Source organism: Psilocybe cubensis, chromosome 1 (genome assembly GCF_017499595.1).
Source record: "Psilocybe cubensis strain MGC-MH-2018 chromosome 1, whole genome shotgun sequence".
In the NCBI taxonomy this organism is placed as follows: domain Eukaryota; kingdom Fungi; phylum Basidiomycota; class Agaricomycetes; order Agaricales; family Agrocybaceae; genus Psilocybe; species Psilocybe cubensis.
Window position 1 is genome coordinate 961,715 of NC_062999.1, and position 22,721 is coordinate 984,435.

The following is a 22,721-nucleotide window of genomic DNA, read 5'->3' on the forward strand; positions in this document are numbered from 1 at the left end:
ACCAGCAAGTCTCTTGGTGTCTTTTGTCACTTTGACCTTTATATCGTTTGTTGTCTTGTTTCCGAATGCATTCCAGCCTTTCTATACAGTTTTGTAATTCTATTCAGCTATCTCGATATCTTGTAATACTTCTTTTTTTTTCCTTTCCTATTCATACATGCGCGGCGTCTCTTTTTCTTTCACTGGCTTTCTGTATATAGAGAGTTCATTCTTGCACAAGTTGGATACTATACTCCCATAATATGCTATGCTCTTTCTGTTCATCCAATCACTGAACATAATACCATTATGTCGCTTTTGTTTTTTTTTCTCTTAAGGGAGATCAAGTCTAGTCAGGACTCAGAATGGTTGGTGGAGGTTCTAGGGATTATGCAACACTCCGACTGCGTTTGATGATCCTCTCCATCTGAGGATAATCTAGCCCTCCTTCCAATTTTCAGGGGTTTTGGAGGGTTAGGGGATGAGAATGACGAACGCGATGCTGCAGACGACGACCAGAGCTCGAAGGTGAGATGAAGTTGGTATAGTCAGCCGGCGCGTGCGGCGTCCTAGCCTCTTGCTTGTTTTTATATCATTACTCATCATGTTGCACACTTTTTTTTTTTTTTTTTTTTTTTTTAATTCCTAGTTTACCAAACACGATATATATATTTGGCACAATAGATACCGGCGAATAACTTCTTGCCATAAAAGGGTTTCAGTTTTCCTTTTTTGGTTGAAAAAAAATGTATTGTGTGGAGCAAACAACCGTTATTGGCTGCACCAGTTTATATAAATCTACTCTACCCCAGTTTGATCCAACCGCAACCCGTTCACCCGAACGCCTCCTCTAGTCCAGTGCTCGTTCCCTGAAATGAAATCACTCCGTACGACCTTGCCACGTAGTTTCACACATTTGTTGACCTCGAGCTTCACATAGACACCTTCTACCCTTCCGTCATAAAACATGGACGGCTGCTGAACCATCCGTAAAAGTTGAGACTCGGTAGGCATTGTCCCTTCGTGTACTATGGGTGCGGTTGCAATGGAGGTCTCTCCTAAAAGGTGTCGTAAAGTGGCAGTATCTGCCCAGGTCTTAGTGCTCCGGTCAAACAGATCATACGCGATGAAATAGTCTGGGAGAGAGGTGTATGGAATGGAGTGCGTCGCATATACCCACTCTCCGTAGAGAATGTATCGCTCAGGGAAATAGGGATCGCGGTCCAGGACCCGTCGCAACTCTTGGTCATGCCTCTCCACCCAGAGACCAAGTTTGCGGAACTGTTCATGTGTAGAGGAGTTGACGTAGTGAGAACGGTTCTGTACGATTATTCGCGATCTATCTGAGGACAGAGAGAAACCCATGTTGGCGCCGTCAATTTTCTCAGTGATGACTGTATGGCCCGCTGCAGTATTAGTAAAGACAGCGAGGTCGGTATGTACGTCATCTGCGCTTGCTGCTCCTGTGTTGATAAGATGTGGCGTCCGAGGGAACTTGAGGATGGAAACCGGGGAGGAAAACCTAAGCACAGCCTCTTCTGCGGCAGCAAACGAGCGAACGGTGATGACAGCCTTGAACCCTTCTTTCAAAGTCGGTTTCATGAATATCTTCTGCATCTGGTCCACCGCATTGCGCACACGGCTTCCTGGAGGAAGGGTAGGATGGCCAGCACGCATCTGCGCCCGAGAAGTACACAATTCCTGACTGTAGTCGAATAAAATACAGACGGGCGACACACACCAATTGGACGCTAGGTCAAGCCATATTTTCCGATCTGCCGCCGAGGTATTGCAACGGTCCAATAGGACATGCTTTCCCTTTGGTGACCTCCCTATCTCTGTCTCGCATGCTTCTTTGCTTCTTGAGTCGTCTTGAGATATATGTGTCCATTTCGAAGGGTCTCTTGAAATCAACGATTTGGAGAACCACGATTTCCCAGAACCAGGAAGCCCAACCAATACGAAAAGGTCATTATCGGCACTCAGCTTTCCTTCAACCTCCATCGGCGAGGGAGAAGGTTCCGAAGGGATGTCGGGGTACACAGATTGCCGCTTCCATATGGTGCTGCACCACCTTGATACAAATTCCTCTTGCCGCGACGTTTCCAGACTTCCAGGGCGCAAAGCACGCAGAGAAGATATCGCCTCCGTTGCTGCAAGCTCAGGATGATCTTGATCGTGCCTAGGTTTGTTGAAACCAAATGCTGCCAGATAGCATGCCGCCACTGTTCCAGCGCGCCCTTTCCCACCGCCACAGTGTACTAGCAAAGGAAGCTTGTCCTGATCATCAAACAGCCGCATAACAAGATCCATTTGTTCTATGGAAGGCGGATAATAGTTTGGCACGGGTAAAAACGTGTTGGATATGGATTTGCCTTGGAACCATGCAGGTCTCAATGGCTCTTCTTCTGTCAGAGTTAAAACGTGCCGGATGCCCAATGGTGCGGAAGCAAGAGCGGTTATATCATCTTCGTTTTTGGGCGTCGACATGATGGCCAAATGATAAGGAATGAGCCACCGGAAGAATCGAGGCAATCTGTAGAAATGTAGTTTAGCACCCATGTTCTTTGTTGAGGGGATATATAGGGGTTGTCGGGGCTCCAGGAGGAGTGAAGGGGTATTGCCTTGATCACTGAGTCTTTCCTGCAGGTCCTGTGACCATGGCTTCAACAAGAGGGATGAAATCTCCGAAAGGTTTTCGATCTGCTCTTTTTCGTGTTCTTGGAAAACAAGACCCCATTCAGTTTCTTTGGAACATTCAGTCAACTTCTTCATGCAATAAGATTGCACCTTTTGGTCTCCGGACCGTTGATACGCGCATGCATACGAAAGCATAGCAATTTTATGTGATCCGTTCGCAAAGCACGCATCTCCCATTCGAAGGAACCCTTTGTGACTGTTTGGGTCGGTAAGAATAAGTCTGGAGGAATATTCTGTAGCCTCGTTGTACTGTGCGAACTGTTGTAAGGTGAATATCGTATGGTCCAATGCTTCAACTCCAGAAACTTCAGGAAGGTCGCGAGATATAAGAGAATTGATGCCTTTATCAACATCATGGATGTCATTCGAGGATAGTGTGATGTGGAAGTGTTTTGGGGGCAGCCCAGCTTGCTTTCGTAGTTTCTGGCCGGCTGCCCATATTATGACGACCCAATAAATGCCTGCTTGTTCTTTCCCCCCGATGCCCAACGAAAATAACGACTTTGGGTCCACCTCGGTGGAGGTGATCTTTTGGATTTGTTCTGAGCTGATCATGCGGAGTTCATCCTTCGTGATAACTGTAATGTGGTACAGTTTTTGTGAAGGTTTTAATGCACCGGAACGAATGAGGTTTGCGAACGATGGGTCGGTATTGACAAAGTTGTCAACTGCTTGTCCTGCAAGAGCTAAGCAACCTCGAAAATTTTCTAGCTTGATAGTCGCCATAAGCTTTATAGATACAGATGATGAGGGAGAAAAGTGTGGGTTATACCTTAATCTCTTTCATTATCTCGCCTTTTATGCCCAAAGGCTCAGCGCTGACATTACTTCCGAGTTACGCTTCACCGCCTCGGTGAGAACGAGTCATTTCGACTTCTTCAGTGAGTGATAGTAACCTTGACACGTCCTGGCGTCCAGTATTCAAGAGTTTTGATGCATGATCTTTGATCAAGAAGGTGCTTTGTATAAGTGCACACAATTTCAGACATGGAAGAATAAAAGGCGAAAAATACCTGGTTACCTGATCATCACTGAGCTTTACGTTCTTGACACTGCCACCTCCCATCTCCGGGCCGCCAACAAACGGCGATGCTGGTGACTTGGACTCCACGTTGACTCGTTCCTCCTCACCCTCCCCGTCCCGCACATGGCTCCCATCCCAAAATTCCCAGAAGAAGTTGAATCTCTCATATCCGCTATCGAGAGAAGATACAAGCACATCGTAGATGTAGAGGTTCCCAACCTGCGACAATGTGTAGGACCTGCATCCGTGCAACAGTCCCTAGCAGAAGACGTGCGAGAGGATACCGTGGCATTAACGCGACAGATTGAGGTACGTAGCTCTGTTAAAGTCTCCTGCATATCTCCTTAATCAATGCGCAAGTCTGCAACAGTCGCTTGCACTCATGGTTGATGATCAGAAGGGAGCAAAGACGCGGAAAGAGCTAAAGGAAATCGCGGATGATTTTCAAAAGAAACTCGAGAGGTGTGTAACAGCCTGCCTGGTATATTTGGTGCTATACCTTATATACATCGTCTACAGTTTACGCAGTGAAAGTCGCGCGGCCCTTCTTGCGTCAAAGAAAGCCATGGACCAGCGTTCGAAATCGAATCGAGAAGAATTATTGTCGTTCTCGTCGGCAATGACAGAGAAACAAAATTCGAGCGAGAAGACAACGTAAGGAGGCCTGTCTATTTCTATCAATGCCAGATTTAATCGCATAAATTCAGCGAGGACGCGCTCATGAAAGCCAACTCTGACGTGACCGATGCACTTCGTCGTACCATCGCCCTCATGCAAACCGAACTCGAGCGCTCAGTGCTAACCACTCAAATGCTCGATGAATCTACCCGTACCCTCAACTCAACTTCAACGCAGCACGATACTCTCAATAATCTTATGTACACATCTCGCCAACTGGTCACAGCGCTCGAAAAATCCGACTGGCTCGACCGTATCCTCATCCTATCTGGACTCGCATTCTTTGTCCTGGTCGTCCTGTTCATCTTGAAACAAAGAATCGTGGATCGTGGAATCAGAATCGCGTTCTGGTGGACAAGATTTATCCCCAGTTTTGGAGACGATGCAGAGCTCCTTCGTGCCGCAGAAAAAGGCGCTGCGAGCGTGGTGGTAGAGGCGTCATCAAGCATTTCCAGTGTTGCAGCCTCTCTGGCGTCATCAGTGATTCCTGTAGCAAGTTCGATATTGGCATCTATGCCCAGTGTCGTCCCGGTGTCACCTGTTCTTTCTGAATCATCGAGTTCCTCGGTCTCCTTGATTTCTCAGGCAGAGCCTACACCTGCAGAGACACCTGTGGTGGATGAGGCTGAAGTGCCCACGATCGATGTGGAGGCTACTGTCCCGAGTCCTGAGCCAGAAGCGGTACCCGATGCTGCTGTTCATATAGAACTATGACCTTAATACCGGCTTAATTCGATCCTCTTTTTTGCGGTGATAACCTCCAGCGTGACTGGTGCCGGATCTCTTGCCATCTAGCACCCATGCGAAACAAATAATTCCTTGTCCATAACAATACTGACGGTAAAAATACAAAACAAAGTTATACAGTACTAAAAGGTCCAAAAACTGGCCAGGGAAGCACTACGGCACTTCCTTTTTTTTCTTTTCCTTTCCGAATTCGTTTTACAGCGGATGGCTCAAAGAAAGATTCATCAGGTACTGCATCGGCGCCTCCCTATACGTGTCCTGCGACAATTCTGGCCTGCCTGTGATAGGGAACGTGTACAATTGGGGCGACTCTGTTGTATATTCTGGCCATGTGAGTCGGGGAGAAGGCCCATTGGGGTCCAGATTGTTAACGAATCGCACGAGGTAGTCGTCCAGGAGGTTAATTTCAAGGTCAGAGCCGTGGAACTATCGCGCGATGCAAGGCAGGGTCAGACCCTCTTTTAGATTTTTGGTGATTATGATTGCACTTACCGAACCGAGGACTGGTACAAACTTCAGTCGCCAACTCACTGTCCAGGTTGAAAGGATGTAAGAAAGCCGGCATAGGGTTTAGTTTCTCTGACTATCACTCACAGTAAGACCAAATCTTCTGCTTCCCGGATATATTTTGCAAGAAGAACCTCCTTGGAGCCTGGAAGACCACATCGCCCTGGAATGCCGAAATCCTCTTATACTGCGGTGTAATATCATTGAAGTTCGAGGTGTTGAACGGCGACCCTTGGCTGAGTGTTGACGGGTAATAGTCCCATAGAGGCTCGAGCTCTGATTCGCTTGCTCCGGGGACCCACACGGTGCTGACGTATTCACGGAACTGTTCGTCGGTGCTATGCACATGGACAAGTCAAAATGGAAAGGAGAAATTACAAGCAGGATAGAGCTCACGTTACGTTTCTGCTAGACAACGAAAATAAGGTCCCTTCATCATCAACATTTCCTGGAAGAAAAACGAATGAGGGGCGTTCCCGTGGTGAGGCAGAGATTATCGGAAGTACCGGATACGACAGGGACGTTTACGATTTTGCCCTCCTGTACTAATTTTTGGGGGTTGTCTTGCAAAAATACACCATCTGCCCTAGGGGACCAAGCCAACACTAAAGCCTATATGCGCACCTTGAGTTCAGCAATCACAACAATCTCATAATGGAGATGGAACATACATCATATGAGAAATAATTAGGCGTATCATCAACGGCTGCCTTCAACTGATCCTGTGGAACATTGCGCAAACACGACAAGGTATTGTCTGAATCTGTGCAGTTCGTCGCATTCACGAGTTGGTCGTAGTATTGCTATGTCATTTTTTTCAGTTGTTAGACTTTAAGCAAAGAACCGAGGCAATGCACGTACCTGTCCACCTGTTAAATTACCGACAGGAATCGGTGCACCGGACTGCATAAATGCGCCTCTGAATAGATCAGACGAGTTGCCGCCATATGCTAGCATTTGCATAGACGCTGAAATAGCACCAGCTGATTGTCCCCATCTGGTGATGGTCGAATGGTCGAATGTAAATGAGCACCCAAGTTGCCATGTAACGGGAGTAATAATGTATAACTTACAAAGTGACCTTGGATGGGTCGCCTCCGAATACACTGATATATTTTTGCACCCATTGCAATGCGACATATTCTGTGAAATCAAATGAGTGATGAACTCGAGGTGTCGTGGGTGAAACCTACGATCGACAAGGCCTGCATTTCCCACACCAGCATCTTGCACTTCTTGGCTGGCAAGGAAACCCCAAGCTTCGCAGTGAAGTGTTATTAGAAAGAAAATAATATCATTGATGAACTGCTTTACCTGACACCCTATAGACAAAAAGATCAATGATCTGATGTACCAACGCTGAAGATTCAATATCTTCACCTATAGTTCATAGCGGCGTAGATTACTGGTTCTCCCAGAACCATGGACCTGTTGACAATCCGTGTGCCTTGATCATCGTAACTACAGACATGATTAGAAAATATTGTTATCGAAACTGAAATGATCACTGACCCTCCAGCGCTTCCCCGTTCGAATCCACCTGTTTTCCATCGTTAAAATTGCTCAAACGGGTGATAATGGGACCTCACCTCCGAAAATCCACTTGATGAAGCAGATAAGATATAAGAATTGAATTGAAATAAGAAATATCATCATCAAACACTCACCACTACCACTGGAAGTTTCGCATCAGCAGAGGCATTCAAGGGCTTGATAACATTAATTGTAAGGCCTATTCAAAGAAAATCAATATCAGATCAGAGGCCTTTAGTGTAGATTTCTTAAAGAGCATGAGTAAACTCACAATCCTCGCTTTCTGGTGTTTCTGTCGAATTCCTGGTGACATTTCTATCCGGGTCCTTGATAAATGGTACTGTGAAATTGAAGAATTGGCTGAGCGATATAGGCGACTTGACGGTCTGTTGGGGGCATGTGGGCCCGTAAGATGTCGCGTTGATAGAGCCGTTGTAGGAAGTCACAGCGCGAGGTAAGTTAAAGCGGAGTTCTCCTACCCTGCACTTACATGTAAACTTTTGTTTAAATCAGTTTGTGTTGCGGGGAACTTACGGCGGCTCTGCATAGGGAATTCCAAGGAACTTGGACAAAGCACCTTGATTGATTCCGGTTACAGTAGCAGAATCGAGAGTGACGGTCGGGGAAACGGTAACCTGATCCAAAGGGGAGCAGAACACCGCATAGAACTGAAGAAAAGTGATAGAAAGAAGTAGCCTCATCTTAGATTTCGTGGCGTTGAGAACGAAGAATGAGAAGAGAGACTACCTAGAAAGTTGTTCGTTCAGGATGAAAGTTAAAATGTTTGCTCAGTGCTGCGGAATAGCAACTGGAAACTTGAAAGCATTGATCATTTCGCAACTAAATAATTTAAGACATTCGATCGATTCATTCGTCGGCCTGAGTATGGACAAGTTGGGCGGGTGATGTGTGCCCAGGAAGAATATTTGGAGTCGGCAACAACAATTAGTAGCGATCGGTCTTAGACAGTGTTGGAGGGTTCGCTTGGAATGACTGTACGTAGTGCAAGCACAGTGCAATTCTGAGTACCGAAAGAAAATGAAACGAACATATTAATCATAAAAATTCATTGTTCGTAAAGATATGCTGACTTTGCACTGACTGCATTCTCCGTCTTATGATTTGCGGCACCAAAACAGGTAATCTCAGGACTTATAAGATTCTGTGTAATCTGAAATAGGGGTTTTGAGAAAGAAATGGGGTAGAGGAATAAACAAAGCTTTCACACACTTTTACCGAAACACCGATGATTTTTCGTGCTGCATTAGAGATAGCGCCTGTGAGGTCAGTTATGTGTCCAACAGATCAACTTCCAAATAGGGGCGGCCCGGTTACCAAAAGTAGCCGGACGTTCGGAGTGAACGATGGACTTCAATCGAACAAGTTCTCGTTCATAACTGCAACTAACGATAGCTCACCAACCGACTTGCCCGACATGACAGAATCCAATCTCAAATCCAGGAGACGATCAGACTATGCCTTTTTTCTATCGTACCGTACAAGATGGTTAGTAAACCTATAGCAATCAAAGTGCTCGTGCAACTCATTGAACGAGCATATAATGATGATGGTCCGAATTTTCCACTTTGTGTTGACCATATAGGAGTGATAACGACCAATACTCACATATTAACAACTCGGTTTACTATCATCTCTTTGACTCCATAGTCAACACGTATCTCATTGAGAAGTGTGGCCTGAATCCAACAGCCTCTCCTCTGATCGGGCTCGTCATTTCTTCATACTGCAACGTGAGTGATATTTCCTATTGCCACGTTAGAATACAGGTGACACATCCTGTTTAGTTCTTCTCCCCACTGTCGTTCCCCCAGGTCCTTGATCTCGGGTTACGCGTTAACAAGTTGGGCAACAGCTCAGTGTCCTACGAAGTTGGAGTATTTGAAGAAGGAAAGGATGCACCGGCAGCTGTTGGAGGATACACCCATGTATTTGTCGGAAGTGTTTCTCGAAAGAGCTCGCCAATGGCCGAGGAAACGAAGGATGGTCTGGCAAAGTTATTGAAGTCGGTTGACAAGAAAGTAGCCAAGTTGTAAAAGCCGAGTCAATAAATAACAGTAGCACATAGATGCCCCAGGGAACTCGATGTGTTTATAGCTGAATGTCGCTCTTATTGCTGTACAATCAAAGAACCATATCAATGTTTAGAGAAGAAAGACAGCAAAGGCGAAGGAGGCTTTTCGATTAATAGACTGGGAGTGTCCAAATATGGCAAAATGAGTGTCTAATGTTTGCGTTTGTTATGCAAGGTCCAGCTGTACAGTTTATGCCCAGCCACCGAACCGATTTGGCGTGCGTCCGTCGTCGTGAAGCGCGATCCTCAAGAATCTCCCTCAAAATGTCGTCCGACCTCCAGTGGCTCCTTCTCCGCGTATGTTTATCTTGGAACAGCAATAATGGTCGAAGCGCTGACATATGGTGTAGAAAAACAGCTCCTTCATCGTGAAGCGAGTTCCTGAGGGACCAGTCTTCTCCAAGGAGCCCGTGCGTTTTGTCCGTTGAAGTCTTGGTCTGGAGGTGCTGAAATTCGTAGTAGGGAAACCTCCGCAACTTGAACTCCTTCAAGTACTCCGGTCTTGCCAACTCCAAGGTGCGCTTTGTTAGCCTATGTCAAATCTGATTCGGATTCTCATTTCTTATTTATCTAGACCATTGACGTCAAGGAGCAGGCCGGCAGCATCAAGATTGTTACTCGCAAGGTCAAAGCCTCCCCTCACGCTGTTGGAAAGGCCTACGCCACCACTTCCATTCGCCCCCGATCAGGAGGACGCCGCGCTCTTGGTGTTGCTTCTGGTATCGCTAAGCGCGGATACCGCCCTGACCTCCGCACTGTGAGTATCAGATTCATTCATATATCATTTTTGGCCTCTTTTTCTTCTTCATGTACAAAATGTATGTTTCTTTTATCCAACTCGACGCACTCCCAGTAGAACCCTCTGGACATACTGCAAAGTAAATGAAGGAAGGGTGTGGAAATCTGTGCAAAATCAACCCCATTTACTGGAGCCGATCAAACTCCAGTAGATACCTCGCCTTGTCGCTATCGGGCACCGTTCGATGCTCCTCGCGGATGTACCGACTCGTTGGTGATAACATCTTTTGACTGAACTATGCTTATTTTTGTTTCCCTTTTCAATGCTCTATTTGCATCCTATCTTGCAAAGATCGATATTGACACTTGTCTTGTGCTTAGGCTGCCCTCGCTCGCGTCTCTGCTCTCATTGCTGCTCAGCGGGAACCCAAGCCTTCACCGGCGAAGAAGGTCAGGGGAAAGAAGGCTGCTACTTTCCTCGGATGATTGTATTTGTATCGCTCCCACTTCTACACACTCTGGTTCATGCATATGCAATATACAACCATGCCCCATGCCACTCACTGCTATCCATTAAGTTATTCGAAGTTTGCTTTGATATGAAATTGTTACATCCTTTGGCTACAAATACATTATACAGAGCACAGGGTTTCGATGAATATGTTACAAGTTAAACCCGCAGCCAGATATTGGTCTTGGATCGCTTCCAACGTTTGCAATAGCAAAGCAAACGAGATTCGTCCTCTCTCCTTCAAACACCGAGGGATTTACCTGCAGGCTGGGAGATTCGCATCCCCATTCCATGACTCTTGCTGATGTTAGCTTCTCGTGTAGGCCGAGTCATTTCGACCTTCCTATGGGCAAGTTCCTGCAACTTCTTCTCGATTTTCTCTTTCTTTGGAATTTCTTCCTCGTTGTGTTGGTAGTTGTGGTGGAGTGGTGCATCTCCGCCAGTTGGAGGTGCAGGCCTTGGATAATCAGGAGCTGCTTCATCTACCTTGGAGGTGTCTGTGTTGGTAGTCTCTCTGTATTTCTCTTAGAGTCAAGATCCGCAACATTAGGCAAGCTTTCACGTACACATGCGAATGTGGCTTGGGCTTCGCGGAGATCGAGAGGCGCCTGCCTCCGACTTTCACTGGATTCAAGTGGGCCCAAGAGTTGTCGTTAGCTAGTCCACACTTGGTGTAGTTTGGATTGTTCGACTCACTGGCAGGAGCGTGCGAGATGGTAGCGGTCTGTGCCATATTGGATGAGAGCAATGATAGGATGGTCTTGTTCTCTGGGTACTAGTAACAGGGCTAAAGCTAGTAAACAAGGTGTAGTTCTGGGGCAAGGTTGTCCGGATCCCACCTCTAGTTGGAGTTCCAGGGGCCAGGCCGTGCGCCAATAGTGCTAATTATACTTTCGCACGTGGATCGGAGGTACCCACTCTCGACCTCATGACCTCGGGCGTCGCCAGACGTGTCTAGGTAGCAAGCACAAACAAGGCTTTGAGACATTTCTGTTTGGAAGATCAATTGCATTGGATAGTTTTGCATTAGCTAGGTAAAACCGTCGAAGTTGAATGGGTCATCGCAGTGATCTGATGGGAGGGGCCACGGACACCGGCGCTTAGCTTCAGCGCCTAAATAACTTGAATGAAAAAAAGGACAAAACAATCAAAGTACTCCAAAAGAATCAGATTTTTTTCTTACGTTCGACACAGAGAAGGCTAAGTAACTTACGATCGTCCTGCTATAGCACAATCATGGTTTCAACAACCAAGGCGAGGTTGTGGAAGATAGGTTGTTTTCAAACTCAAAAGATCATTGGCAAATCACCATTAAACAAAACAATCTAATTATACTAGATACTTCTGGCACAAAGCTTAGGCAGTAGGAGGATTTGTACCCATTTTTTCATCTACCCGTTTGTCCTCCTCATCCTTACCCACACGTACAGGCAGCCCCGCAAACTTAGAGCGCAGATTCTGATACTTGCGTCGCTGAGCGACGCTCACACTAGGCGTGATCTTATCCAGCGCTTTGCTGAAGTCCGCCAGCTCAACAAGCACTGGCGGGCTCTGCGCATCGTCCGCCATCGCGTCCAAGTATCCCAGCGTGCGCTTCAACGCAGTGACACCTGCTTCACGAACAAGTGCCGCGATGTCCGCACCGCTATACCCATCGCACCGCTCCGCTATCAGACGTTCAATGCTCTCCCTGGTCTGGGAGATATCCGATCCTTCAGGCTGGGAGAGGGGGACTTTGCGCATGAGGGTGCGGAGGATCTCGGAGAGTTCGGCGGGCGTGGGGAGGTCGACATAGAGAAGCTTGTCGAGGCGGCCAGGGCGTACCATAGCGGGATCTATCATGTCTGGTCGATTGGTCGCAGCAATAACGTAGACTCCTTTTCGAGCATCCAGGCCATCCAGTTCAGTGAGAAGGGTATTGACGACACGTGCAGATGACTCTGACTATAATTTCATTGTAAACCTTTGTGGCATAGTCAGACGAAAAAACAAAATACTAACCAGATTGTCGTCTCGACGGGGAACAAGAGCATCAAGCTCGTCGAAGAAGATAATGCAAGGCGACGATGCCCGTGCCCGCGAGAAGACCTGACGTACTGCTCTCTCACTTTCTCCTACGTACTACATTGAAAGAAATGAGCAACTGCTGCGCTTCAAAGAAAGCTGAAACTCACCTTATTGAGCAATTCGGGGCCTTTAACACTAATAAAGTTAGCTCGCGACTCATTGGCCACCGCTTTCGCCAACAATGTTTTACCGCATCCAGGGGGACCCCATAAAAGAACCCCACAAGGTGCTTCAATACCCACAGCACTAAACAGCTCTGGGCGTTTGATAGGCTGCACAATAGCCATATGCAGCTCTTCTCTCGTCGAGTGAAGTGCCCCGATATCTGCCCAAGTAACATCGGGTACAGTGGCGAAGCCTTCACGTTTAGAGGAGGGTTGAACCTGTTTCAGAGCGGAAGTGAAGTCTGCCGAGGTGATGCACAACGGGGCCAGCTGAGCGTCTGTTAGAGGTTCCGGATGGGCGATTAAGAAGTGTGCAATCGACGAGGATGCGGCTTGATATGATAGCCCAGAAAACAACGATGTGTTGCCTGCAGGAGCTTCAGCTAAAGGTTGCGGTGTCTGTGGAGTGGGGTCGACAGCCATGGATACATCTTGATAATCAGAAGCAACCATAGCAGGAGCTTCTGGCTCCGGAAGGACGAGTGTACCGTCGGAAAGCTGTTGAAAGATACGTTTCACGGCAATGACGCCAGCAGCACCTGTAAGTGCAGCGAGATCTGCTCCCACATATCCAGGAGTAGCCTTGGCCAGGGCGAGGAAGTCAAAGTCACCTTCAAGGCGTAGTTTGGTACATAAAACTTTGAGGATCCTGTTGGGTGGAGAATGAGGACATAGTAACCAACCAGCCACTAAAAACGAACTTTGCTCGAGCCTCATCGTCTGGAACCCCCATTGAGATTTCATGATCGAATCTCCCCGCTCTACGAAGAGCGGGATCAAGTGAATCAGGCCGATTAGTGGCGCCTATCACAATGACTGGCTTATTGTCAGTCTTTTCCCAAGACATATCTGAAATTTTGAAGAGTCAGTGTCAAGAAAAAGGTCGAGTATGTGTCAACCATCGCACCATCCATGCACGTCAGGAATTGTGCAACGATTCGTCTTTCCATTTCTTTTTGTGCGCTTTCTCGCTTCGGTGTTATCGAATCAATTTCGTCTATGAACAGAAGACAAGGAGCCACACGCTGCATTCGTAAGTCAGGGTTGTTCGATTGTATCAGAGGTAGAAAAAAAGCACCTTAGCTTCCTCAAAGGTATCACGAAGCTTTTTTTCTGATTCTCCCGACATCCCAGATACAATAGATGGCGCAGATATGCTGAGGAAGGGTAATCCAAGTTCCTTGAACAAATCGATCAGCTCATAAGCAAGCCATAAATTAACGACAGGGAGGCTCACTCCAGCGATAGCATTAGCCAACAACGTTTTTCCACAGCCAGGCGGACCATGTAACAACACACCGCGCGGGGGCTGGACACCTGTATGTAGGTATATCTCGGGATGCTGGAGAGGCATCACCACCAATTCAAGCATCTTTTCAATACATCCCTCGACGCCTCCGAGGTCTGCCAAACGAGCCGTGGGCGGCTCGTACTCCTTCGCCACCGATCCACCGCCATTTACTGTCGTTTTAGAGCGTTTGCTGCTGCTACTCGTTTCCCCTGTCCGTGACGATCGAAGTTTTCTTTTGCCGTTCACAGTTGCAACAGTAGATGCCTCAGGTGCGGTGGATTCGACGGTCGTTGTGGGTGGTGTTTCTTGTGGAGTCGAAGGGCCAGGTGTATCTGGGTTTACAGTCGCAGTTTCTGGCACGGCTGCTGGTGTCGAGGGCGTCGATGTCCGCGGAGACGGTGGGGCATTCAGGTTCAGTTTATTTCTGCGTTGCGCAGACCATAGCCCTTGCATAGACCGATTTAAAGTGTTTGAACCCTATCTATGGCTCTATCAATGAAATTATCGTCAAAATGCATTGATTTACGCACTGATGACTCCATCACACTGATTCGCCCCTCTTTTAGCGATTTTTGGCGTTTTATTGAGGATTTGGGAGGGGGACTGAATGAACACTGAAATGTGGGTCTAAATTTTGGTAGCCGTTGAAAGCAAACAGACGAAAACAGAGCGATGAGCTCGAACACAGAAAAAAACTAGATTCCTTATGTTCATCGCAAGTTTCAAGGCCTTACTATAATTCTATTTACCTATAGCAGCTCGTCTAACTGCATGAAATTTATCCGAGTCCAAGTCAAACAGATGAAGGTTTTAACGAGCGCCTTGACTTCTGAGTTGTCATTCACCTAGAATATGTAATTTCCTAGATTTGAAGGGCTAATCTTGCTGCTTGAATAGCATCCCACTTCTCCTATTTATCCCGATATGACCATGTTTATTTTCCAAGGGATGAGTGTAATAGTACATGCCATCCTTTCTACCTGTTACTTCTTCAGTTTCTCAGTGAGTTCTGGGACAACTTCAAAGAGGTCAGCAACAAGGCCAACATCAGCCACCTGGAAGATAGGCGCATCTGGGTCCTATAAAATGGGAGAAGAATGTCAATATCCGAAAACCTGACCACTAAAATTGTCAATAAACAAACCTTGTTAACAGCCACAATAAGTTTCGAATCTTTCATCCCCGCCAAATGCTGGATAGCACCCGAGATACCAATGGCCATATACAGCTCCGGTGCGACGACCTTACCCGTCTGACCAACCTGTAGCGAATTGTCCGCATACCCAGCGTCCACCGCTGCGCGCGACGCACCCACCGCAGCACCAAGCGCGTCCGCTAGCGGGTATAACGTCTTCTCAAACGTCTCCGCGCTCTTCAACGCGCGCCCACCAGACACAACGCGCGAGGCAACGCCGAGGTCCGGTCTGTCCGATTTGGCGATCGTCGTTTTGACGTGCACCGTCGTCGGGTTTGCAACCTCCACGGGGTCCACAGCCTTCACCTCTGCAGCATCGGCCTCCGACGCGGGGGCAGGCGCAAAGGCCGTCCCGCGCACGGTGAAAAACTTGACGGGGAGCGAGCCAGGCGCGCGCACGGTCGAAACGGCGTTGCCCGCATAGATGGGGCGGGTGAAGGTCGTGCTGCCGGTAGCGGCGTCGTGCTCGAGCGATGTGACGTCTGAAACGGTCGGGGCATCCAGGCGCGCGGATACCCGCGGGAGGAGAGACTTGGCGGAGGACGACGTCGCGCCTACGACGTGCGTGAAGGCATTGTCGGCGAGCAGCTTCTCAAGAAGAGGCGAGAGTGTCTCTGGGAGCGGCTCGGCGTACTGTGGGGAGGATGCGTGCAGCACGGATGTCACTCCTTTGAATCTGTCGTTTTTTAGAGCGAAAACAAGAGCCGTGGTTTAGAACATCGGGAGAAACGCAAATGCCGGGATGAACACCCACTTTTTAGCCTGATCCACGACACCTTGTACATGTTCCGAACTGCCTACGACCAAAGCTGAGACCTTGCCTCCGAGCTGGCCAGCAGCAGTCAACGCCGACAGCGATCCCGAATCGATAACACCCGCACGATGCTCGAGAAATACGAGTGCATGTGGGGAGGCAGCCGTCGCGTATGATCGAGAGAGCGCACTGCGGCAGATTTTGGAGCTTGTGCGCAACATCGGGGAGAGTATTGTGGTATATCTATATTATGCGATCGTTGTACGGCGCCTCGTGGGTATTTGGGTAGCCCTCGTCGTTCGTGGGCGTAGTCGAATGCTAAGACGGATCCTGGGGTGCAGTGAGCAAACACTTTCCGGATCCGGCTCTGTAAAATCATGTGTCTTTTCGGCGAACTCGCACGATATGACGAAATGGTTGTCCACCTGTCCCCTAAATATAACCATCTCATACTTGATCTCAAGCTCGCTTTCCAACGCAAGAAATAATGTTCGGCCAATGATATTTCACATTTAAGTACTTTTGAATTCTTTATTATATGTTCCTTCCATAACTGGCACGACTTAAGGAAGTAAAATATATGCTCTGTTTACGATCCTCCAGTAAACTCTCCACCTAGTCAAGAGCCATTAGAAAAGACGAAAGAGGAAAAAGGAAGAATATCCGACTCACTGTTAACATGAATAACTTGGCCAGTTACAATATTGCTATCACTCGAAGCCAAAAACACGTAAGCCGGTCCAACCTCAGCAGGTTGTCCAGCGCGACCGTGCAGAGGTAGCCCGACACCGAGACCTTCCATATTCTCAGCAGAGCGTGATCCAGCTTGAAGAGCAGTAATGATAGGGCCGGGAGCCACTCCGTTGACACGAATGCCCTTGGGGGCCAATTGGGTCGCAAGAGCGCGGGTGAAAGTTACGATGGCACCTTTGGTGGAGCTGTAGTCCACTAAATATGTGATGGTTAGAGGTGGTAATGAAATGAAACGAAGGATCCTACCAAGACCAGCTGATCCTCTGTAGGCCGTCACTGACGTGGTGTTGATGATAGCAGAACCTCGCTTGAGATGAGGAAGTGAATATTTCGTAACAGCGAACATCTGGAGAATGTTGGAGCGGAAAGTGCTCTCAACCTTCTTCAAGTCGATTTCCTCAAAATTCTTGTTCATTCTGATTAGGATAACACAGTTAGTTGCATGAAATAAGAAGAAATCAATGCACCTACATTTGCTTAGAAGCGTTGTTCACCAATATGTCGAGTTTACCAAACTTCTTCAGGTGGCTGTCGACAAGGTGCTTGCAGTTGCTCTCTTCCATGAGGTCAACCTCGACAACGTTACAAGCAGCTCCAGAGTCCTCAATCATTTTCTTCGCGTCTTTTGCATCATCTCTTTCTTCAGGAAGATGGGATATGGTAATTCCAGTGGCGCCTTCGCGAGCGAACATGATGGCAGCAGCACGTCCAATACCGCTGTCTCCTCCAGTCACGATTGCAGTTTTTCCTTTTAGCCTGCAATGCCAAAATATATCGGTCAAGGAATAGGTGAACAAGATTGACGAGGATCACGCACTTTCCAGAACCTTTATACTCGACAAGGCTGGGCTTTCCATTGTCGTCCCAGACCTCGAGCTTCGTGTACTCCAAGTGAGGAGACATATCCTTGTCTTGCCCAGGCAAATCCTGCTTCTGTTTCTTTGGGACAGCGACGGTATATGCGGTGATGATATCTTCAGCTGACATATTGTGCGACGGTGATGAGTGAAATAAACGGTTTAGATAAAAAGTAGCTGAAAGTCGGGGTTGAAATTTCAAGTTGTGATAGGGTCGATGTTGTCTGAGATAAAGAGACGTAAATGGTCTGAGTCTGATATACGCGGTTTCCATTGGAGAATTGGAGAGTCCAGGTGTGGCGTTGTATTTGAGCCGTCCATTGGCGCGTCTCCTATGATGTCAGGAATTGCTCAAAAGTTTGGAGTCGCGGTTTTGTCGTGCGGGCCCTGAGACATTCACCCAATGCTTGTGTTCGAAATGGTCATTGTTGACGTGAATTGGGCTACATGGCACGGGCGAAGCCCATCATTAGTCGCTCTTCGCGTATGGTTCTGGTCAAGGTTTGTGAAATCAATTACAAGGCCATGACAGCAGCCACGGCAAATGCCGAATAGCTCTTTCCTTCACCAGCTTTCGACCACTTTTGACAACTGAGTCAACAATGAGCCCCGGAAGCAAATATCAGGGTCCCACTGCCTTTTTTCAAGCCTTTAGATCGCCCAAATGACTATCTCTTTCCACACTATCACTTCACATTCCCCAAGCATGCTAAAGACCAATGAAGGGATATTCGTTTAAAAATGATCCTCCCATACTCGACCCGCCACTGTCCGATGACTCCCCGGGAGGCGCAATAGACCCGCAAGATGCAGAACACAACCCCGACCACGAGCTATACTGGGCTTACGGGACACAGGCGGGAGGATGGAAAATACCCTGGCCGAAGTCAATCTTCAGAGGGCGGTGTCTGAACAGTCTGCCATACAGGTACCTCACATGGTGTTATCAGAAATTTAAGCCTGCGGTGAGTGTTAGTCCGACAGTCGGTATTCCAAGAACTGGAGGCCTGACTCCCATCTGGCCATTACTAATCTTGAATGTAGAGAGAATTTCAGACGGCATTCGAGCAATAAAACGAAGGCCTTAAAAGCTGCATCGACGAAAATTACAAAGATTTCCGTGTCACTTGCGGCAGAAAACACCGCGGCCAGCGTCTGCGCCAGTGCCGCGACAAGCGCTGGTTGACATGGCTCGTCTCATGGGCCAAACGGACTCCAAAATTCTACATTCTAGTGCGTATCTCCTGTCTTTGCTGACTTTGACCCACCACCTACAGCATTCGCGCTCATGCTACGATTCTTCCGACAGCACTAAGTATTCATTTTGGCTGCTGAGACATTCCTCGCAAACCCGGGACATCAGGAGGTGCATCGCGATATCGGCGAGCGTATGAGTAGCACTGAATACGAAGACGAGATCTGGGAGGCTGAACGTGAATGCGGCGGAATTCTTTGTGGGTATGCCGATCTACTTCTCGATGATGATGACCAAGTGGACGAAGATGAAGAGGAAGATTCGGACGATTCGGACGATTCAGAAGATCGCGGACCAATGAACGTGGACCACGAAGTGAATGAGGATGAAGACATGCATGAAGATGAGGACGACGATGGGTTTATAGTTCCGGACACCTATGTGGAATACGAGGACGATACTGAGAATAGCACCGATTCCGATTCCCCTGCAAATTCTGGTCCGACTGCAAAGTTCACATCGCCTCGTCAAAAGAAGAAGGGCCGTAGAAAATCTTCCTCCACAGCCTCGCGCAAGAATGATGACGATGACGATGATATACGCAACTTCGTAGTCCCGGACACTTACGTGGAGTATGAGGATGGCTTTGAACTGGACAGCGACGCCAATTTCGCTGAGGCAGACGACTCTCCTGCCAAATCGCATATGAAGCACAAACAATCCTCTCCAAAGCACAGTCGTACGACCAAGACACATTCGACCTCTTCACAGAAGGATGATATACGCAACTTCGTAGTCCCGGACACCTTCGTCGAGTATGAAGATGGCATCGAGTGTGAAACCGACTCCAGCTCTACCGAGAGCGACGGAACCATCATTCGCACTGCTGCAAAGTCTCATCACAGGAAACAAACACATCAGCAAGCAAAAACCTCCCGTAGGGATCATAGGACATCTTCTAAGAAGGGCGACGATGATGATATCAGAAATTTTGTCGTGTCTGACGATTGTGTGGAATACGAAGACGGCGCCGAACCTCCTGAAAGCGATTCTGAAAGCTCTGATGATGAGTTTACTTGTGGTGCTGCTGCGAAGTCCAAACCCAAGTCGCGTACCAAGAGGAGGCGGTCGTCGCAGAAGAAGGGGACACCCCGGACCACAACCATCTCTTCACGCACGCGGTCTAAGACGAAGCCCTATCCAAAGAAAAAAGGATCTCAGCTGTGTGTTTGTGTTTGACCTGGACTTGCAATTTGCATTGATTTTTGGCCTTTGATTTTAGGAAGAGGAAATATAGAAATGACGCCGAATACGACGGTGGAAAGTATGCTCCCGATGATGAAGACGAACTGGTTGAATCTCGTGACGAAGCTCTGGAAACTAGCTTGCCTACAACAGTCAGCTACACAGAGCTGGACGATGAATCCGAGGACGAAGACGACGATATTCCGTTGACACAACTCGCAGAGAAATCTCTACCGGGACACTCATCCTCTGACTCGGAGAGCGACGAACCTCCAGCGAAGAAACGAAAAACCAAGAATATCATGTCTCAAGATGACTTCGGAAGGAAGTTTGAAAACCGTGGACTTGGTCCGTACCCCTTCAACTTATCATTCACATTCCTTTGTCAATAATAAGCTAATGTGCGGTGCATTAGATGGCCATCCCTTGAAGCGTTTGCGTCATTTGTCGAGGAATATCCATAGTACATAGTCATTGAAGTTCCAGTATTTTTAAGCCTGTGAGTCTCGCCCTGTCATGTACATATGTTTGCTCGAAATTCCGTAATACTGCGCTGGAGCATCATTAAAAACTTTTTTTTATGTTGGATCGCAGATATAATACGTCTCTCGTTCGGGCAGTCGAAACGGGATCTAACCGGATTTCATCTTGTTTCATGTATCCAAATACCGACTCTCCCTGGTCAGCCTTTGTGCCTTCCTTATCAGGCCAGTCAAGCAGTCGAGTCATTGTACACTTTTGACGAAGAGGCCGCGATCTGAAGAAACAAAGAAGCTTCTATTCTACTGAAACCTATGGGAAGGTGATCAAGATGAGAAGGCGGACAGTGACATTGACAACTGATACCCCTGAGTGACTGCGACATAACTGGCTTTTTATTAATTTCGCCTCTTATCAAGATTCCTGGCCTCCGAATGGGACCTTGATCACCCATTTATTCCACCTATACAATGGCTAGAAGGACCTCAACTTGAACCAGGAATTGCAATTTTGGAAGCGGGAAAGTGCACTCCGCGGGATGTTGACTTATAGATGAACGACCAAACGCATCGCTGGCCATGAGTGCGTAGAGTCGAGTTAAAAAAGTAGAGAATATCGCCGACAGGCTAACACTAGAGTGTCTACATACCAATGTCGACCGACAACTGAGGAACCGAACGGGTAAAGCTCACTTCGCTTATAGTAAGCGACAACCTACTTTGCTGCTTGACTATCGTCAAACTGCCGAGTTGTTAAGATGAACACATATCTCTGGATGCAACAGACCGTGTTCCACGGGCGCCTAACACCTCTGTAACAATAGATCGCGCTTAAGGCCTCATGAAGCTATCCAACATGCCAATCTGTTTCTTGAATGCAATTTCAACCATTTTCTCGTCGCTGGTCGATATGTTATATCCTGGACACGGGGTTCACTCGTATCCCAATTTAAACGAGACATGGATCCGAGGAACTGAGAAGAAAACTGTTCCTATTTTGCATGCGGATCGCGCTTGTACCAACGGAGCTCAAATTCCCCCCCCACCTCCTCCCCTGACTGGCTCAATTTATATTACGTGCTTCGCATTGAAATCCCCCCCACCCTGTATCATCTATTTTACTTACAGCGGACTCGCAAGTATCGAACGCACTAACATATCCATGGCACTAGAGCGACCTCCAATGAAGATACCTGAGCTCACTGAGGTAGACGCCAAAAAAGCAGAATGTAACCCTTCCCATTCATTTCACTGGGCATACAGAGAGCAGGCAAGAAGTTGATTGTGGATTGCGGGTATGAACATGAGGTATATGCGATGCATTTATCAGAGAGATGTACCTTGCTATTATTTCTGCAAATTTTGAAAAGACCGAAATTGTTATCCTGTTCGTCAAGCTCTATTTTATCCAACCGTTTCCTCGCGTTTTCCGTACCATTAGGGCGTAGGGTCCAGGCTGCGAAAACAAAAAGATATCTTGCCCAAGAAGATGCTTCTGGAGTATAAAATAAAGATTATCCAGATTCACAAAATCGTTTACATCCACTCAGTTTGAGGAACGTGCCAACCTAGAAGGCGTCACAGACGCTGGTACATTGAAAGTGATATTGCCCAGTCTTAAGGTGGCGACTGTCTCTAGAAGTGGTTTAAGTTTGTTCAAGAGCTGGTTCAGACGTCGTTCGGTGCCATCATTCGTAATGGCTGCGAGATCCTGAAGTTGAAGAGGTGTTTCCTCGAGGTGGAGAAGACTATCCTGTGGCCCAGAATAAACGCTGTGATGGGTTAGTAAAAGGCGCAAAGGGTTTGTTTTTTCCATAACATGCGTTAACCGGAGAGAGGGAATCGGTAATGTTAGCTTACCGGTCAACCACTTTCGGAAAGTGTTGGCAAGAGGATCACTTGTCTTGAACCCAATTTGAACCAGTGTTTGTTGAGTGCTTGACTAGTGCTAACGACAAGGACATGATGTTCGGTTGTGAAAGATACCCAATTTGCATCAGCTTTATTTTCGATCAAGAAAATATTCGTAGACAAAATGAAAATCGTCGAATTTTTGTGGACGTGCATGTGGAATTTGACAAGGCGGAATTAGGGCTGATTTCAAGGCACATCAAAGATATGATTCTCGGAGTTTATACTCTTGACCCCTATTTTTCTTTCACAACCTTACCACGCTTCAAGCTTCAAGTTGCGCAAGGTGGTGGGTTTCCAT

At 47.5% G+C, this 22,721-nt stretch overlaps 9 protein-coding genes across 9 annotated transcripts; 3 read left to right on the forward strand and 6 right to left on the reverse strand.

Annotated features, from left to right (window-relative positions):
• Window positions 1-777: 777 nt before the first annotated feature.
• JR316_0000269 (Dual specificity protein phosphatase 23) lies at window positions 778-3,405 on the reverse strand (the record flags this gene model as incomplete). The annotated part of the gene is made up of 1 exon (XM_047886084.1): window positions 778-3,405. One exon carries the CDS (start codon window positions 3,403-3,405, stop codon window positions 778-780), a length of 2,628 nt encoding a protein of 875 aa, XP_047753830.1.
• A 421-nt stretch (window positions 3,406-3,826) lies between these two features.
• Window positions 3,827-5,095, forward strand: JR316_0000270 (Vesicle transport protein SEC20; the record flags this gene model as incomplete). The annotated part of the gene is made up of 4 exons (XM_047886085.1): window positions 3,827-4,012; window positions 4,074-4,165; window positions 4,223-4,357; window positions 4,411-5,095. 4 exons carry the CDS (start codon window positions 3,827-3,829, stop codon window positions 5,093-5,095), a joined length of 1,098 nt encoding a protein of 365 aa, XP_047753831.1.
• Window positions 5,096-5,323: 228 nt separating this feature from the next.
• On the reverse strand, window positions 5,324-7,869 carry JR316_0000271 (Lipase 4; the record flags this gene model as incomplete). The annotated part of the gene is made up of 14 exons (XM_047886086.1): window positions 5,324-5,554; window positions 5,621-5,658; window positions 5,723-5,973; window positions 6,032-6,083; window positions 6,142-6,247; window positions 6,307-6,438; window positions 6,497-6,632; window positions 6,709-6,778; window positions 6,829-6,894; window positions 7,064-7,096; window positions 7,148-7,175; window positions 7,303-7,367; window positions 7,440-7,648; window positions 7,703-7,869. The coding sequence occupies 14 exons, from the start codon at window positions 7,867-7,869 to the stop codon at window positions 5,324-5,326; spliced, it is 1,584 nt and encodes a 527-aa protein (XP_047753832.1).
• Window positions 7,870-8,603: 734 nt separating this feature from the next.
• JR316_0000272 (60S ribosomal protein L28) lies at window positions 8,604-10,484 on the forward strand (the record flags this gene model as incomplete). Its single annotated transcript, XM_047886087.1, has 8 exons — window positions 8,604-8,674; window positions 8,772-8,919; window positions 8,974-9,191; window positions 9,461-9,557; window positions 9,611-9,670; window positions 9,723-9,776; window positions 9,835-10,017; window positions 10,380-10,484. 8 exons carry the CDS (start codon window positions 8,604-8,606, stop codon window positions 10,482-10,484), a joined length of 936 nt encoding a protein of 311 aa, XP_047753833.1.
• A 265-nt stretch (window positions 10,485-10,749) lies between these two features.
• On the reverse strand, window positions 10,750-11,242 carry JR316_0000273 (uncharacterized protein; the record flags this gene model as incomplete). The annotated part of the gene is made up of 2 exons (XM_047886088.1): window positions 10,750-11,023; window positions 11,076-11,242. 2 exons carry the CDS (start codon window positions 11,240-11,242, stop codon window positions 10,750-10,752), a joined length of 441 nt encoding a protein of 146 aa, XP_047753834.1.
• Window positions 11,243-11,865: 623 nt separating this feature from the next.
• On the reverse strand, window positions 11,866-14,484 carry JR316_0000274 (putative AAA domain-containing protein C16E9.10c; the record flags this gene model as incomplete). The annotated part of the gene is made up of 6 exons (XM_047886089.1): window positions 11,866-12,453; window positions 12,511-12,630; window positions 12,684-13,389; window positions 13,442-13,589; window positions 13,648-13,765; window positions 13,819-14,484. The coding sequence occupies 6 exons, from the start codon at window positions 14,482-14,484 to the stop codon at window positions 11,866-11,868; spliced, it is 2,346 nt and encodes a 781-aa protein (XP_047753835.1).
• A 530-nt stretch (window positions 14,485-15,014) lies between these two features.
• On the reverse strand, window positions 15,015-16,201 carry JR316_0000275 (putative electron transfer flavoprotein subunit alpha, mitochondrial; the record flags this gene model as incomplete). Its single annotated transcript, XM_047886090.1, has 3 exons — window positions 15,015-15,110; window positions 15,176-15,902; window positions 15,981-16,201. 3 exons carry the CDS (start codon window positions 16,199-16,201, stop codon window positions 15,015-15,017), a joined length of 1,044 nt encoding a protein of 347 aa, XP_047753836.1.
• Window positions 16,202-16,569: 368 nt separating this feature from the next.
• Window positions 16,570-17,720, reverse strand: JR316_0000276 (putative oxidoreductase YhdF; the record flags this gene model as incomplete). The annotated part of the gene is made up of 5 exons (XM_047886091.1): window positions 16,570-16,595; window positions 16,653-16,928; window positions 16,980-17,149; window positions 17,205-17,489; window positions 17,551-17,720. 5 exons carry the CDS (start codon window positions 17,718-17,720, stop codon window positions 16,570-16,572), a joined length of 927 nt encoding a protein of 308 aa, XP_047753837.1.
• A 1,057-nt stretch (window positions 17,721-18,777) lies between these two features.
• On the forward strand, window positions 18,778-20,791 carry JR316_0000277 (uncharacterized protein; the record flags this gene model as incomplete). The annotated part of the gene is made up of 4 exons (XM_047886092.1): window positions 18,778-18,823; window positions 18,907-20,008; window positions 20,068-20,378; window positions 20,625-20,791. 4 exons carry the CDS (start codon window positions 18,778-18,780, stop codon window positions 20,789-20,791), a joined length of 1,626 nt encoding a protein of 541 aa, XP_047753838.1.
• Window positions 20,792-22,721: the final 1,930 nt, after the last annotated feature.